Here is a 17,664-nt window from a genome sequence, read left to right as displayed (position 1 = left end):
GATCCCATCCAAGATGCCACGTTGTCCTTGTTGCGTCTCCACGTGCTCCTCTCGGATGGAAGTTTCGCGAGCTTTCCGCGCGTTTCCTGACCGTGAGAGTTTGCGGGAGTTTTGAGCAAATCTTTTGTAATATCCCCCACTATTGGAATTTGTTGTGATTCTCAAGATTGGACCGTGGCCTTGGGTTGGGGGAGGAGCAGAGGTAACGAACAACGTGCCAGCTTTGTAACCTATCAGGGGTACAGACTGTTTATGACCTCTGGTGCTGACCTTCGGGTTTCTCCACTGACACCCCACTCCCAGCCCCCCTGCTTGAAAAGTCATGAACAGCGCACACGCAGGGGCTAGGGGCTAGGGAGTTAGGCTCCCCGCTTGAGGGCAGAATAGCTACGCACATCATTTGGGGGAATTCTGCGCGGGTTATTAGTCTTTTCTCCCCCATTTACTTAACTTATCCTGTTGTTTGTAACAATATGGATCCCCTGGATATTTATATTATGCTGTGGGTTGCCATCCAGTACTAATTTTGTTAAATTTGTTTCACCTTTGGTTATTGGAGCTGTCAGTTGGCTCCTCTGCTCCTTTGACTGAACATCCCCACCAAGAGTGCATTTTGTCGTCCCTTTCACATATCCCGACCAAGGGTGGTTTTTTTTTTTTTTTTTTAAGCATTTCCTTACTTTCCAGCACTCCATGATGTTCCAGGTCCATCATAAGTATTTCCTCTTCCATTTCTAGAATCAGCAATTTCAATGGACCCGGTTCATTTTATGGGAGAACAGGGTTAGAGCTGGGTATGCTCCTTATTCATGTGGTATCATTTCTTTTAAACCCTCTCACTTGAAAAAGAATTGTGTAGACCAACCCCTGTGTGTGTGTGTGTATATATATATATATATATATATACACACATATTCTTAAATATTTCTAAACGTAATCACCTGTACCTCTGTGAAACTAAAGCATGAATTCTTATTAACATTATCTACCCTACTACATGGGTAACGTGTGCCTTCTCCCATGCTTCTCTAGAAATTCCCACTCACTGGGAGCCAGTGAGAGAGCTGGCTCCCACCCTCTGGTGGCCATTTTTATGTATTACTATTTTTTGAAGATTTATTTTTATTTGTGTATACAAGAACTGAGGTGTAGGCCAGGGGTGCAGGGGATAAGAGGATTCATCATAGAGTGGGGGGCAGAACAGGCAGATCTACTGAAATACACTGCTGAGGGGAGCATCTGGCAAGACAAGGAGAGGTCTGCTGTGCCATGTGGGTCAGCTCCCTGGTTAGGGATCGAACTCTTGCTGCAGTGGCTGGCAATAGCTTGATAGTGCTGAGAGTTCAACCACTGTGCCATCAGGGAGCCCCTGGTGGCCACTTTTATACCCTCTCCACTAATGGAAACTCTGGCAAGCAACAACTGCAGCATCCACTTATTTGCCCACCCATCACCTAGTCGAGTGCCCGTGTCCGGGAATGAGCTAAATCCTAAGTGTTCACATTGGTTGTCTGCACACTGTGGGCAACCGATACATGCCTGTTGAAATATTTTTCAGTTTCAATTTTTTCATGTTGTATCCAAAATAAAAATATTGAACACCATTTTTAAGTCAAATAATACCACATATCATCTCTAATCCTCACAAAGTTGGAGGTAGGGGTTACCTACCCATCCATTCATATTTTCATGGCCTGCCCACGTGTTTGGTTAAGGACTAAACCTGGGGATTCAAAGAAAAAAAATGAGGTACACCCAACTCCCACCGTAACTGACTCTGCATTCTCATTGGGGGTGGGGAGCTTACATTTTACAGAATAGAAAACAGTCAGAGGGAAGGGGTTTTGTCCAAGGACATACTAGTCAACTATGAGCAGGGTTCGGATCTGACTCCAGACCCAAACCTCTCTAACCTCAATGCCTACTTTGACTGAGCCCAGAAGCCAACCCACCTGTTTATTCCTCATCCCAACTCATTTAAATACCTCAGGAAAAATGGCAGTGCACGTGACAATGTACTTGGCAGCCGGCAGGCTCTCTCAGAACTGCCCAGCCCCCAGGCTCTGAACATACTACCCTGGGTTGGTGTGAAGACACACAATACAAACAAGAAGGTTGGAGTCATTTTGTATTTAATTAAGTGCTGAAAGTGCAAGAAATTGTTTTTCTTTCTTGATGAAAAGAAACGGGTAACTTTGCAAAAGTCAGAAGATACTCATCTCCCTTTGATCCCACCCTGGACGTTTCTGCCTCAGGTGGGCCAATCGCAGATAGTGAAGGATGCATCTCCGAACCCCATGGCGGGTACTGGAAGGCAGACAACGTGGTTGCGTATACATTAATAAAAGCACACTCTGCAGGGCCTCATCCCACCCTGGACACACAGCTGTTTTCTCCTGACCCAGAGCAAATACTGAGAAAGTCAACATACTTATAGACAAGGTTTAATAAGGCTCACAAGAATAGACTTTACCTCCAAATAGGAAAAGGACACGTTGCTTTGTTTCAAAAGGTTACAAATTCAGTGCCTGAAAAAATCCAGCAGGTAAGCAGCAGAACTAACAGAGTCTGTTTGTGGAAACATCTGCTAGCAAATGAGCAGGCTTCAGTCCAGGAAGCCTCTGAAGGGGGTGGGGTGGGCAAGGCGGCTCTCCACATCCCTCCAGCACTGTTCCCCCAGCACCCCCTCCCCCCAAGTCCCTCTCAGTACCGCCTGTTCATCTTCTTGAACTTCTCATAGTGATAGTCATCCGTGGCCTTCTCGTTAGCGGGACGCTTGCGGTTGGGCGGGGACCCTGAGAAAGACAAGAACAGCGCTGTTTGCCAAGCTCGAGGCCACCGGCAGGCAGTTCCCCCCGCCAGCCTCATCCCCCCCACCACCCCGGGCCTTTGTTACTGGATGGAGTGAAATAAATACGTGGTAGAGGCAGGTGCCAATCAAAATGTGCTGCCCCAGATGAACAGCAGTTCCCGCGAGCTTGGCCATGTGCCAGGCTCAGTGCTCGGTTTTCCTAGACGTGGCTTCCTTTAAACCTCCTCCTGGAAGGGCCGTGTTACCATCCCTGCTCGGAGGTTAGGGGACTTGCTCAGGGTCACCCAGAAAGAAAGAAAGGTAGGTGGACAGTTGAACCCAAGTCCGGTTTCGCCAAAGCCCTTGATTTGCTCCGTGTTAATAACCCGAACCTCTTCGGGAATCGGAGACTACGTGACCAAGATATTGCAGAAAATAATTTCGCAAGTAAAAAGGAAGACACAGCACCTGGCTGGGCTTTTCGAACCTCAGCAGATTTAACATTTCCTGAGACTCATCCACTGGTGACGAAAAATATGACCCCACCGGGGCCGCTGAGCATGTGGGGAAGGGGAGCTGCTGTGGCTGCTGCTGGCGGAGAGCAAACTGGCATCCTGCTCTTGAGGCCCATCTGGCCTCAAGATGTAGCCCCAGGACACAACAGTCTAGACTGACCACCTGAACACTTGGCTAAGACAGGGCGGAACGGGACAGAAGCAGAGGGGAAGGTGTGTTGACGGCGTCCATCTGGCCGACGGAGCAGGAAGTGGCTGCTGAAAAAGCCTGTCTTCACCAGCAGGGCCTGGCGGGACGCTCTGGTAAGAAGCGGAGCTCCTACTAAGCCTGGACACACCATATACGGGTATCTCACATAGGCAAACATTAAAGGAAAGCCTGGCAGGTCGCACGTAAACCATTAAGAGAGGTTGTCTTCAGGAGGTGAAAGCACAAGGAGCTTTCCAGTTACTTTTGCTCAGTGACTCTCTGGGGCTTTAGTCTCCGTGGTGCTTTGCAGCCCAGGGACGCCTCAGTGCACCAGAGGGAGGTTCGACTACGAGTCCCACTTTACAGATGCCGAAGCTGCTGCTTGGAAAGGGAAGGCCACGGTCCAGAGCAGGGACTGGCCGCCCAGCCTCTGAGGCCTGGGTACTCACGCTCAGGCTCCGGCCTCTCTGTGTCACCCACTCGCAAGGGCCGGGCTTTGGGCTCTTCTTTGTTTCTCCGGATAGGGGCATTGAGCTCCTCATGATAAACTGGATAGGAGACAGGAGGGGAAGACACGTCAGAGAGGAGGGGTGGGTGGGGTGCAGGCAGGGACAGGGCAACCCCACGCAGCTTACATCGGTTGTGCTGCACGTAATTCACCGCCATGTTGGTGGGCACGAAGGACGTCTCGCTGTCTTTCTTCTTGTTCTGCTGCTCCGCCAGCAGCCGGGCCTTGGCGTCCTCCGTGGAAATGATATTTTTTATTTTCGCACTAAGGGAGAAAGGCCCACACGTCAGATGGCTCCCGTGTCCTCAGATGGAACCAAATGGCAAGGCCGGCAGCCCACCACTGCGTGAAGCAGTTGTGGCTCTGGGGCATGGCCCTAGTTTGCCGAGCTCCCGCACGGTCAGATTATCTTGGGGTGCTCAGGGCCATCAGGGACGCAGGAGTTACTCTCCTCCTGATCAAGTGGAAACTGAACCTCAGAGCAGCAAAGCAACTGCCTTGGCCCCAAAACTAGTCAGGCCAGAAAAGCATGGGAACCGGAAGCCTGGATTTTCTACTCAGTGATGACTCTGCTTGAGTTTCCTTCATGACAATCCCCTTTTAGAGCAAAGGTTTTGTAGTAAAATGAAGGGGGGATGGGGAGGAGGGGGAACGAAAAGTAGGCAGAAGGCTGCGGCACTTCTGCCCTCAGCAGCCAGGACCCCTAAGTGGCTCAACTTCTCTGACCAACCACCCCAGGAAACCCAGCCAGAGACAGTATCATTTAAATCCGTGGGTTTCCAAGGAGACAGGTAAGCATCCCTTAACTTTTGCCCAGAAAGAGGGGCTCATCTTCCTGCCAGGGCCCGAGAGGTGAGGTGTGCGAGGGGAGGCCCAGGGAACGTACTCGATGCCAGGTCCACCTCTGGGATGCCGCTCAGCATCTGGTTAGAGAGCATCTCCTCTGTCTTCTTTGCCGAGGAGACGCGGATGTTTTCTGGAAGTTCGTAAAGACAGTCCTCTGCGTTCTTTGGCTTGACTTTCTGCTCCTCGTGATCCACGATCCCTTCCTCTTCTTTAGCTCTGTCTCGATGTACTTCATCCTGAAATGAGATACCCACAGGCCTCAGGAGGGCAGGCTGTGAAGCCGGTGGCCCCGGCGCTGGTTCTTAGCAAAAGGAGAACAAGAAAAAGAGCTCTTGAGTTTTTTTCATGAAGCTCAAAGTTTTCAACTAAAAGCTCCAGCCTTTATTGTGGGATTATGTGCTACGGTCCACCGGCGGCGCGTGTAAGGCTGTCTAGAGACAGAAAGATAGTGGCAGATGGGGGATGCTTGACACCCTTGATGGCAAAGAAGTGAGCCAAATTCAGTGCTTATGCCTCCAGTGTCGGGGAGCTATCAGAACCTAGGAACCCAAGAACCACTCTTTTCAGGAACTTTTCAAGATTCTCAAACCTGGGAGATGTGGCGAGAGGGGTTCATTTTGACATCTTTGGATAGTTCTAGAAATGCCTTCTGCAACTAAATATCTTGGACTCCCTCTGGCTGAAGTCCACCCCCAGCTGGTCACAGGCAAATAGACCAACACCTACATGTCGGCGTCCTCGTCCCTGCGGTTGGTTTCTGCGGAAAAGGAAGTTCCCAGGTGGAGGTCTTCCTCTTCACTGATCCTAAACAGGGAAAATGTGAAGTCACAATTCGGTGAGGCCAGGTTTGATGTTACATGAACAAAACAAGTACCATCAAAAGCAAATATAATACCTCACTCACAGTCAGAGAGAAAGAAAAATATATATATGCACATATGCAAAAGTTGAAAAACTAAAAGTACAGGCAAGCTGTGTCCTCTTGAGATACTTTGGGAGGTGAGCAGATACTTTCATCTTTTTACTTTTCCATTGTTAGAGTGTATTATTTTCGTGACTGTATTTTTACGTTTTTCTTAAAAATGAAGAAAACGCCACGTGGGTTTGAAAGACAATAAAGAATGTATATTTACTTAAGGAGTCTACCCATGTCACTGTGAGCTAACATCTGAACAGATTTTGCTTTCTTTTGCTCTTAAATGACATGCTCATTACAAAGCACAAGGACACCAGAGGGTGTGGCATCACAGCTGCAGCCCCAGGCCCAGCTCACTGAGGCCTCACAGCCAGCAGGGGCTACCTGTGAATGAATGTCTCCCAGTGGCCTGCACTCACTTGTCTTTGCCCCTTTCCTTCAGTTTCTTCATGTCCACCATCCCGCCGGTTTTCATCTGGAAGGGATCATCCTGCCAAAGGCAAACATGGCTGAGAGGAAGCATCTCCATAACTGGCAGCAGAATTCTTTTTTTTTTAGAAAACTCAATCATCTACCTAAGGGCAGACACATTCTCCCACTGCCCAGGGAAGACCCACAACTCACCACTAGTGTGGTCTCTTCCTGTACCTTCTCTCCCACTAGCAGGGCCACCGCACTGAGCAAAACCAAAAAGGAAGAGAGAAATGGTATAATTCAGAGATGCACAAGGACCTTTAGGAAGTTTGTAGGTTGCAACACATGGTCAGAGTGACACTCAAGGGGTGGGCGCAGGTCAGGTGGAAAAGCCTACAGGAATAAAAGCAGGCTCCAAAAACATTTGAGGCCCTCGGGTGGGGGTGGGGGTGAAGCAAGTGGTATACCTCCCTATAAAGTCATTCAGCATCATTTTGGTTTAGTTATCTCATTTTTTTTTTTTTTACAGATTTATTTATACAAGAACCGGGGTACAGGCCAGAGGCGCCGGAGGGTGAGAGGATTCACCAGAGACAGAGTGGGGAACAGAACAGGCAGACTGACAAACTACACTGCTGAGGGGAGCAGTGGGCGAGACAGGAGAGGTCTGCCGTGCCATGTGGGTTTCTGCCTGGCTGGCCAGGATCGAACCCACACTGTAGAGGCTGCAGACAGCTTCACAGCGCAGCGCTCAACTGCCCGCCTCACCAGGGAGGCCCGTTAGCAATCTCATTTCTATGATTCTGCCTTCAAGGAAAATGAAGCTAAAGACAAATGTAGGTAAACATCTGGCGGCCTTATTTGATGGTGAAAATTTACAAGATAAGCAAACCATGAGACCGCATGGCTCAGGGGTGTCCTGGTTAAACATGTTCGAGGCGCTGGCCCCGCTCCAGGAAGTGGGTGGCAGACAGCAGGTCAAGAGCTAGGGCTGAGGGTTATTTGTGATAGCAACCTGGGTGGGGTCATGTCTGTCATACTAGAATCCCCCTCCTCCAGGTACCACTCCCATATGCCCCCCGACCCGGCCCTATATGCCCCCTACCCACCTCACCCCATTGGGTCTCTTCCGTAAGTTCTGCACCTCTCGGGTTTCTTCCAGTTTTAATCTGAAAAACAGGCAGTGCACAGGCTGAGAGACTCTCCCAACTCAGAGGCAAAGGCCGCTTCCGTGAGCACCCCCACCCCATAGGCTACCGTGAGTCTAGACCCACCGGGAGTCAGATCTACTCTGCATCTGGGGACATCTCTCCCAGCTGCTTGGCCTTGGTGGCTTAGAGTTTCTTCGTTCGAAGAAGAGAATTAACACCCGGCTCACAGCTAGTATGGTGTCCATGAGGCGCCAGGACAACAGTACCAACTTGCTAAGATTTCAATTCCATGTTTGTTTGTTTTTTAAGATTTACTTATTTATGCATACAACAGCTGGGGTATAGGTCAGAGATGTGGGGGGTGAGAGGATTCACCAGAGACAGAGTGGGGAACAGAACAGACAGATGGACCCAAGGCACTGCTGAGGGGAGCAGCGGTTGAGACAAGAGAGGTCTGCTGTGACATGTGGGTTGCTCCCTGGCCGGCCGGGGATTGAACTCACACTGCAGAGGCTGTGGACTGCTTCATAGTGTGGTGCTTAACCCCTTGCGCCACCAGGGAGGCCCCTCAATTCCATGTTTTAAAGGCTCGATTTAGACAAAAGCGGTTTGTAGTTTGAACTTTACTTACTTTTATGTATTTTTTTTAATCAAGCTAGGTTCTTTTTTTAAAAAAGTTTTATTTATTTATGCATACTAGAACTGGGGTAGAGGCCAGAGGTGGGGGTGGGGTGGGGGTAAATGTGAGAGGATTCACCGGAGACAGAGTGGGGAACAGAACAGGCAGACTGACTGAAATACACTGCTGAGGGGAGCAGCGGGAGAGACAGGAGAGGTCTGCTGCATCACATGGGTGAGCTCCCTGGTCCGGGATTGAACTTAGACAACAGGGCTGGTGATGGTTTGATAGCACTGAGAATTTAACCCCTGCGCCACCAGGGAGGCCCTCATATAATGTTTTTATTTTTTTTTAAATTTTATTTCATTTTTTTTTAATAGAGGCATGTTTTATTCATTTATTTATTTGTTTGTTTTGTTTATACATGCACTGGGTACAGTCAGAAGTGCGGGAGGGTGAGAGAATTCACCAGAGCCAGAGCGGGGAGCAGAGCAGGCAGAAGGACCGAAGCACACTGCTGAGGGGAGCAGCGGGCGGCAGGAGAGGTCTACGCGCCATGTGGGACCCTCCTCCAGTGGCCGGGGAGCAGCCGGGGATCGAACCGGCCGCGGGCAGCTTCGCAACCCAACGCTCAACCGCCGCCCCACCAGGGAAGCCCCATACAATGTTTTTAAAAGTGCTATTGAAACTTAACAATATGAACATGTGCAAGATGGTGTCAGCTAAACTGTTGTACTGCTGAGTGGTTGTCAACAGGAACACAGTCACTGACACTATGTCAATGGCAGAAATGTCCATCACATTTTTTACTTGAAATACCAAGAACTTGTGAAGATTTATTGAGAGTGTCTGGGAAAGGTGACTCTGCTGATCTAAACAGCTCTCCAAACACACTTGAGACACTGGCCCCTGCCTTGTCAGCAGTGGTGCTAAACCACACAGCAGTCTGTGAAAGATCTTGAGACACTGCTCCAGCAGTTCACCGGGCACTCCTGCAGACAGCAGTGCTAGCGGTGCATGGGTCTCAGGAAAATAAGGGAAATCTGTTTCCTGCCCCAACAAAGCTACTCCTCCAAGGCACAGGGTCAAGATGTCAAACAGTCCCTCTAAGTAACAATTTTATCAGCTGGCCTTGCCTGCCAACACCGGGACGCCTTAGCTCTTGCAAGGAGACTGACTTTGCACTAGCACTGGACGTCAGTTCCTGGCTGGTTAAACCCACTCCTCCAACTCTATGAAAGGTACATTTCAACTACATAAGGCCTTTATTTCTTTCCTCTTCCCTGTGCCTGAACAATAGAGTAAATCATCTATACCTGGTTTGGAGTCTGTTCCTGCAGTAATGACTTATTAAGAAGTAGTATCCTTTCCGCCACTGACCTGTGGGGCACTAGTACTATAACTTACAGATTCCACATAAGCCTGTGCTGAGATATCGGCAAAGACAATCTCATTCTCTGAGCTATAATTTTTGCTTCCCCTGCAAACAAAATAGTCCCCGAAATGGGCCTCTCTGCCCCGTGGACGCCTCGCTCCAAACTCACCGAACCTCCTCTGAATCTTGCTCATCTTCCTCCGATTCTGAGTCGGCCCGGCGCCGGCGAAAAGTCTTCCCGGTGACCGGCATAGTGGCGCCGGCCCCGCGGTCCAGCCGCTGAGCCGTGGACCCGGGTGCTTCCGGCGCGCGCCGCTGTCGTCAGAGCGCCGGCCCCGCCCGGCCCCGCCCCCAGCGCGCCCGGCCCGCCCCCGCCAGCCCAGCGCGCCTGGCTACGCCCGGATCCGCGGCGTCGGCCTCTCGCGATTGGATGGCCGCGGGGGAGGGGGCGGGGCGCGGCCGGGCGGTCCCGCGACCCTGCGCCGCGCCGCGGAGGGCGCGCTGGGCTGACAGGCGGCGGCGGCGCGCTTGCGACAGCAGGTGAGTTCCGGGCCGCCGCCGGCTGCTCCAGGGGGCCGGGCCTCTCCGAGCCGAGGCGACCCAGCCCTGCTTCGGGCCCCGGGGCCCTGGCCCTGCCGGGCGCGCAGGACGCCGCGGCCAGGTGAGCGGGGCCCGGGACCCCAGGCCGCCCCGCCGCCCCGGGGAGTCCCCGAGGGCCCCGGCGCCCCACGGCGCGCCCCCGGGGGCTCGTCGCCTCCGGGCTCGGGGGCTGCCGTCTCTCATCCCCGCCGGAGCCCGGCCCCCGAAGCACGCCAGAGGTGCCTCGGGCGTGGACTTGCCTCCCGGGGTCTGGGCCCTGACGTGCATTTTTTTCCCTTTGGGGACAAAAGGTGACCACTTCTTGGGGTGTTACAGCAACGTCCCAGCGCCTCTGCCCCGCCTGTCGCGGCCTTAGCCTCTTCTCCCCAGGAGAGGCGCACCTGGGGCTTGCAACCCCCTCGGGAGGCCTCGGCCGAGGGCTGCACCGCGTGTGTGCGGGCCTCGCCCCGGGCCTTGGGCCTTTGTCGGGAGGGCTGTTACTCTGCTCTCCGCCCCTTCCATCCCGAGGATGCTATGAGATTGCAATTGACTTGGAAAATGGGGGTCCAGAAACGCTTAGGAAATCACTCAAAGCATAAAGAATGGCTCACGGGACTTTGAGGACCCTTAGATAGTAGTTTTCCTTTTGTCAACATAGGCCAGGCTTTTCCTTTGAAGGAACTATCTCTTAAAGCACTTGCTAGGTGGCGGGCACAGAGCTAGCTGGGCATTATCTCCTCAACCACCCCAGCAGTCCTGTGGGGTACAGTCAGTTGTTTTTCATTTATAAGTGGAGATACGGAAGCTCAGAGGCTATCAGAGCCTCGAGTTGCCCAGCTGGAAGGTGGGGCAGGCATGAGTTCCAGGCCTATCTCAGCTGCTGCATGTTTGGCAGTACCTGGCACAGTAAGATTTTGGAAATGTTTGCTGCGGCCGCTGCTATTGCAGCTACATTGCTGGGGGAGGAGCTGGAGGCCTCTTTTCCTGGTTCCCTCTCTGGAAGACCCTTTTGAAGCAGGGCAGCATTTCTGGGATGCTTGGCTTTTTTTCTCTGGAACCATCTCTTCTGAGACTGTTGTTCTCTTCCTCGGACTGAGACAAATAGTGTACTCAAGACAAATAGTGACTCAAAGCCTTTTGGCTTTGGTCAAAAGCCATATATTAAATATGTCGAAGTCTTGCCCTCTGCAGTCCAGTTCTGCCAGACCCAGGTGCATGTGGGAATTGCTGGACGCGGTGGTTGAAGGAGAGGCCCCTCAGGAGTCACTGCGGGAACCTAGGGTGTCTCCCACCACAGCACAACACTCGCAGGCAACTCAGATTCTGCCCTCCCTCCAGGGGTACTGGACAGCGCTAAGGAGAGGGCCAGGAGGCCACAGATATCTCTGGTCCCCCTCTTGGCTGGAGTCCCAGGGAGGAGCATCTGGTACAAATGAGCTGCCTCCACCGGGCGAGGCCAGAGTGCCCAGTGGTACCACCTGGTCTCTGGCACATGGAACTAAGGCTTGTTTAGCAAAGTACTGCTGAAAAACTGGAGCTGTGAATCTGGCGGTGGGAACCTGGTTGGAGGGACTGCAGACCCCCTGAAGTCTTGCTGGGCTGTCTCGGGCGGGGGGATGAAACTGCTTCTCAGAGGGAGCCTTCAGGAAACGTGGGCTCTTTTCAGGTCAGAAATGAGTCTGTGGCTTCGATTTTGTTTGCGTTTCATTGTTCAGGGAAATATACAAGTTTGGCTTGGATTTTGGTTGGTTTATTAGCTCCTTTCTGAAACCAGATGAAATGACGGCTTGTTTCAGGGTTCATGAGCATTAGTGTCTGGTAGACCTGAGATCCAGCTAAGTGATCACATTTCACAGCCTGGCCAGAGTAAGTATTCAGTGAGTGTTTAAGAGATTAATTTACTTATTCAATAAATAGTGAAAGCTTTTATTTTATGAAACGGGCATCGTTCTAGATGCTTGAAGTCAATGAGCAGAAGAGACAAAGGATCCGTGATCTAGTGGACTCTACATTCTCATAACGTAGTACCTGAAGCATGTCCAAGGCAATGGATGTTCTAGAAACCAAAGGAGGCAAGGGATCAGGAGTGGGAGGGAGGATCGGGTTCTACATTTAAGTTAATATATCCTTGTTTGATATGGTTGATAACTTGACAAATGCAGCAGTGGACTGAAGAATAGGCCCTGAGGTCAAGTCCCAGTTCTGGCAACTTCCCATGTGACTTGGGGCAGATGCCTTTTTCTCCCTGCCATGTCCCTGCTCTGCCTTTCCTAGCCGTGTGATATTAGTCATGAACCCCTCAGACCCTCACGTGCTTTGTGGTCTGTGGTCTTAGTCCAAGATCTGCGTATACCACAGGGTTTGCAGCTTCTCAGTGATCTGTCCAGTCTCTGCTAGCAGCCTGCTAACCCCCAGGGACTGCCAGCCTGTGACAGCCCCAACCTGTGCATGCTCCAGTTAATTGGCTTATATGGGCCCAAAGCAGAGTGTAGTACCAGACTTGGGGCTCTCTAGCCATGTTACCCTAGACTTAAGGGATTTAAGTTGAGCAGAAAGATGCACTGTGAAGAATGACTCAGAAGAGGCTCTTGTAAGGGAGGCCCCCCCGGGGGCTGGGAAGGCTTTCCCTTGGAGTGTGAGGAGGTAAAGATCATGCCATGCTAGCTGGCGCTTTGGGAGAGGTTGTAGAAATGACTGTTCAGACCCATGATGATGAGCAGATAGTCCTGGGTTTGGAGCTGGTTCAGTTACTTAGTAGCGGTGTGACCACCCGCTTCCCTCTCCCAGTCTCTCCAGTTCTGATGGCAGTGCAGGGGATCTTGCTCCCACCCCCCATCCCCCCCCCTACCCCGGTGGTTATGAGGATTCAGTGAGGCTTGTTCATATCAGCTCCAGCACAGGGGCCTTTGGGGCAGGAAGAGGCCTGAGGGCTCTGCTGTGAGAGCCAGAGGGTGCGCCTGTAGGGAATGGAATCTGGCTTCAAGGAGGGCTGATTCAGTGTTTAGGGAAAATAGAGTTGTTTGGAAGTAGAATAGAGGGTTGGGGGAGCAGGGAGGAATATGGGTGCCAGTGTGAGGGGGTGGGATGGCTAATGTCAGGAACAGGGCAGGAGGGTGTCCCTGTGTGGGTGGGTGGCTTGGCGGCCTCACTGTCTGAGGAACTTGGCTCTTGCCTGGGGGGAGGATGTAGCCAGAACCTTCAGGAAAATGATGAGTAATGGGCACCTGAGGCCTGGACTCAGCTGCTGGTGCCAGGCCCCGGGGGTGGAGGAGCACTTACCCCCTCATTAGCTGCACGCATCCGGGAGAGAAAAGTGCCTGCCTTTAATCAGGATGAAGCCTCTTGAATGAACTTCCGGGGCCTGGAAAGGGAGGGCTCTTTGCCAGACCTACCTCCCAGCCTGCCTCCTTCCCTCTTGCTTTCTTGTCCCCAAGAGAGGAGCGGGACTGGTGGGTCAGGAGGGAGAAGTGCTCTGGTGGGACGCAGCCCCACAGCTGGCATTCAGGCACTGAACTATGGGGTGGGCACCTTGCTACCCCCAACACAATCGGGCCAGCTGCCCGGATCCAGGTTTCTCAGCAGCAGGTTTTCCCCTCTGAACTTTTATTAGATGCCTATTGTGCACACTCCATGTGTTTGGGGGGGCGCCGGGGGCATGTGAGGTAGGGAGGAAGGACTGAGGATGCAGACCCAACTGCTCGCCCCAGTTGTGTCCCTTCCTGGCTGCGTGGTCCTGGGCACGCACTTCCCATGCTCTGCTCCCCAGTGCGATGAGCAGCGGTGAAGCTCTCGGCCTTGTGCCTTCCTCCAAGTAGGCCTGCATCCTGGGCTGCTGCTGTTACGTTTGGGTTGCCCTTTCCAGTAACCTGTCCCCCCTCCCTGCTCCTAACTCAAACTAGGGGAAAATACAGAAAGTTACCAGAATAATAGTGAATTCCCACTCATACCCTTTACCTTAACTTACTAATTATTAACATTTTCACCCTCTTTACTTTCTGTGTGTTTAAATGCAGGTGACCCTTGAACAGTGTGGGTCTGAGCTGTGCACACCACTTGCGCGGAGGTTTTTTTTTGACCCTGGGGCTCTGCATTCATCAATTCAACCCCTGCAGAGCCCCAGCCCTCCTTGTTCAGGAGCCAGCTGTGCTCATTATCATCATCCCTATTATTGCTGCCCCATTTAGGAATAAGTTGCAGACATCACGACCCTTTACCTCTAGTTTCAGAGAGATTCTTCTGAGAACAAGGACATCATAATATGAACCAGGAAACAATTTTTCTCTGCAGGAACTTGCCAGGGCTGCTGTAACCAGGCACCGCAGCCAAGGGCCTCCGCGCGGTTCTGGGCTGAAAGTCCTCAACAGCCTCTCCTGCTGAAAGTCCTGCTGCAGCCTCTCCTGCTGCGGGGGGCTGTCTGCGGTATCCTCACCCTTTCCTGTGTGCAGACATTTTGGTGGCTTTCCTGGAATCCAGATTCCCTTCTGACCAAGTCAGATTGGTTTAGGGCCCACCTAATGACCTCATTTGAACTTATCTCCCAATAAGATTACATCCTGAGGACCTCCCCTGGTGGCGCAGCGGTTGAGCTCTGGGCTGCAAAGCTGCCGCAGCCTCTGCAGCACCGGTTCCATCCTGGCGACCAGCAAGGGTCCCACATGGCGCGCAGACCTCTCCTGCAGCGCCCGCTGCTCCCCTCAGCAGTGTCCTTCGGTCCTTCTGCCTGCTCTGCTCTCCGCTCTGACTCTGGTGAATTCTCTCACCTTCCCGCGCTTCTGACTGTACCCAGTGCTTGTATAAATAAGTAAATCAATCTTTAAAAAAAAAAAAAGTTAAAAAAAAAAAAGATTACATCCTGAAGTATTGAGGGTTAAGGCTTCAGCATATGAATTTGGGGGTGGAGGGGTGAATCCACCCATAGCAAATACTGTTATCTACTGTGTAGTCCACTTTAAAATTTGTCGCTTCTCCCAGTAATGTCCTTTCTCCCCACAATGATTCAGGGTCCAATACTGTCTTGTCTCTTTAGTGCCTTTTAGCTAGAAGTTTCTCAGCCTGTGTTAAAAAGAAGGGTGTCAAGTTGCCAGGAAGCAGAGGTACTGGCGGCATCAGGAAGGATTGTGCTCCATTCCCTGGGGTTGCTTTTCTGATGTCAAAAGTGCCAGGAGATGAGCTCCCTGAAGAGCGCCATTAGCCAACATTAGTCCCCGGCTGTGTGCCCCACTTCCTCAGCCTGCATGTTTCTCAGCTGGGCTAGTGACCCATCCCCACCTGGCAAAGGAGCCCTTCGAGGAAAGTCGGTTGGAGGGTCCCCCTGGGCTCGTGACACGTTCTTCCCAACTGCAGTTTCCTGATGTACAGAACATGAACAGTAACACGAATTTCAGTACTAAACGATTTTGAACATTCATACTGGGCAGATAAATGCCGAGCTCTGCCGGAAGTCCACGGGTTCTGAAGTCAGGGACACAAAAAGATACGTGCTCTATGCAGTGTCTCGCTTCATCCTTTAGTAAGCCCATCTGTTAGCAGCTGTCTTTGTCCCCATTTCATGGATGAGGCAACTGATTTCTCTAAAGACACACACCTTGCAAGTGACAAGAACACAGAGCTGCTACAAACACGAATCATCATATTGTACACCTGAAACTAATATGCTCCACGTCCGAGATATCACAGCTCATAAAAAAATTGAGCTTTTATTTTTTATTTATTTATTTATTAAAAATTTTTTTTAAAGATTTTATTTATTTATTTATTTATACAAGCACTGGGTACAGTCAGAAGCACGGGAGGGTGAGAGAATTCACCAGAGCCAGAGCGGGGAGCAGAGCAGGCAGAAGGACCGAAGGACACTGCTGAGGGGAGCAGCGGGTGGCAGGAGAGGTCTGCGCGCCATGTGGGACCCTCCTCCGGTGACCGGGGAGCAGCCGGGGATCGAACCGGCGCTGCAGAGGCCGCGGGCAGCTTCGCAACCCAGCGCTCAACCGCTGCGCCACCGGGGAGGCCCTGAGCTTTTATTTTTTAAAAAGATTTATTTACTCACGCATACAAGACTCGGGGTACAGGCCAGAGGTGTGGGATGGTGAGAGGATTCACCAGAGACAGAGCAGGGAGCAGAACAGGCAGATCTACTGAAATACACTGCTTATGGGAGCAGTGGGTGAGACAGGAGAGGTCTGCCCTGCCATGTGGGAATCTCCCTGGCCAGCCGGGATGGAACCGGCACTGCAGAGACTGCAGATAACTTCACAGTGCTGTGCTCAACCGCCTGCGCCACCAGGGGAGCCCCAAAATATGAGCTTTTAAAGAAAAGGAATTTGCTAAAGACAGGGCTAGCCGTCTGTGTTACAACGTTTTGCAGTCACAGTGAGACGCAGGGACACCAGTATGCAGAGCATCTGATTCATGGTAAGAGGACCAAGTGGCTGCCTTTGGGTGAAGAGAAGGCCCCTAGTGGCACCATTCAGGTCCCTTGGAGCTAAAGTGGATCTCTGCACCCAGGAGAGCAGGGCCCCAGCTTGCTTGTTTTCACCATCCAGGTCATCACCTGAGTTGGTGATGGGGTCCGTGCTGGTTGGGCACCAACATAGAGTGCAGACCTTCAGGCAGAGGAAGCAGGTCATGTGCAGTCCTGGCAGACCCCCGATTCTGCGGTGTCGGGTCCGGGGGCTGGCATCTCAGGCACCTAACCTTTTCCATACTAGAACTCCACTTCCCCCGCTATTTTTTTTTATTTTATTTTTTTAAAGATTTGTTTATTTTTTATACAAGAACCGGGGTACAGGCCAGATGCCGGGAGGGGGAGAGGATTCACCAGAGACAAAGTGGGGAACAGAGCAGGCAGACTGATGAAATACACTGCTGAGGGGAGCAGCGGGGAGACAGGAGAGGTCTGCCGCACCCTGTGGGATTCTTTGAACCTATGCTGCAGAGGCTGCGGGCAGCTTCACAGCTCTGGCCTCAACCTCCCGCGCCACCAGGGAGGCCCCCTCCCCCTGCTTTTAAACACCTCTTTTAAGCCTGTAACTTAAAAAAAAAATGTATACCTTGAACTTTCTAGGTTGGGTGTGTTCCTGCACTTTGGTAGGTAGATAGATATATATGGTCTCCCTGGAGAGAAGTTTGTCACTGTAATCCAGAGCCTTCAGGACATACATTTTGATCTGTAATTTTTCTTCTGGCCAAAGATGTATCAGATTTATATTCTGAAATATTTCTCACAGCCTTACTTACAATGGACAACCACCCTGTGTGCCGCAGCAGAAAGTGTTATGTGTGGCATTGTAGCCTATAAACTGTTTGTGGTATAATAGTCAACCCTTAGCAATGAAGTTGTTAAAAAGACAGTGACATGGGAAATGTATATGCTATAAAGTGGGAAATCTGTGCACAGACTGTTACATTCCAGTTCCATACCTGAGGTTATGTGGCCGCACGCATGAGTAAGGCCGGCGGTTCTAGAGTCCCCTCCCTCTACCCCATAGTAGGGCCTCGGGTGATTTTTTTTTCATTGTCTTCCAGCTCCTACAGAGTAGCGTATCCATTTTATTAAAACCAAACAGAACTGCCTTTTTCCACCTCATTTTCAAGATAGGTAGAAGAATATGAAACATGGTAATCCAAAACAGGTTAACAAGGCAGAAACGAAGGTGCTAAGAAATCTCCGAATTGTGGGGAAAATGTTGCTTTAAAGCCATCCTGGCAGCAGCTTGGGTACTTCCTCCGTTGGGGCTTCTGGGACCACTGAGATCCTGCCTCTG

The 17,664-nt window shown here is 51.5% G+C and overlaps 2 protein-coding genes across 9 annotated transcripts in view; one reads left to right on the top strand and one right to left on the bottom strand.

Annotated features, from left to right (window-relative positions):
• Positions 1–2,634: 2,634 nt before the first annotated feature.
• Positions 2,635–9,625, bottom strand: CUNH9orf78 (chromosome unknown C9orf78 homolog). Its single transcript, XM_037494222.2, is given in 10 exon segments — positions 2,635–2,795; positions 3,946–4,044; positions 4,132–4,268; positions 4,887–5,046; positions 5,049–5,086; positions 5,577–5,654; positions 6,186–6,256; positions 6,391–6,442; positions 7,290–7,349; positions 9,495–9,625. Coding segments are annotated over 10 exon segments (870 nt in total). The 5' UTR covers positions 9,578–9,625; the 3' UTR covers positions 2,635–2,703.
• A 195-nt stretch (positions 9,626–9,820) lies between these two features.
• Positions 9,821–17,664, top strand: part of USP20 (ubiquitin specific peptidase 20) — a 39,079-nt gene continuing 31,235 nt past the window's right edge. For 7 of the 8 annotated variants that reach the window (XM_054688672.1, XM_054688673.1, XM_037491704.2 and 4 more), the window contains exon 1: positions 9,821–9,865. The gene's annotated coding sequence lies outside the window, so the exon portion shown is untranslated. Of the gene's footprint in view, positions 9,866–9,967; positions 9,987–17,664 lie in introns of those variants that run through there. The other variant, XM_054688671.1, reaches the window with a different exon arrangement.

The sequence above is a fragment of the Talpa occidentalis genome, unplaced genomic scaffold (genome assembly GCF_014898055.3).
Source record: "Talpa occidentalis isolate TD23 unplaced genomic scaffold, MPIMG_talOcc4v2.1 talOcc4.7, whole genome shotgun sequence".
Taxonomy (NCBI): Eukaryota; Metazoa; Chordata; class Mammalia; order Eulipotyphla; family Talpidae; genus Talpa; species Talpa occidentalis.
Note: the sequence above shows the minus strand (reverse complement) of the source record. Positions and strands in the feature narration are given on the sequence as shown.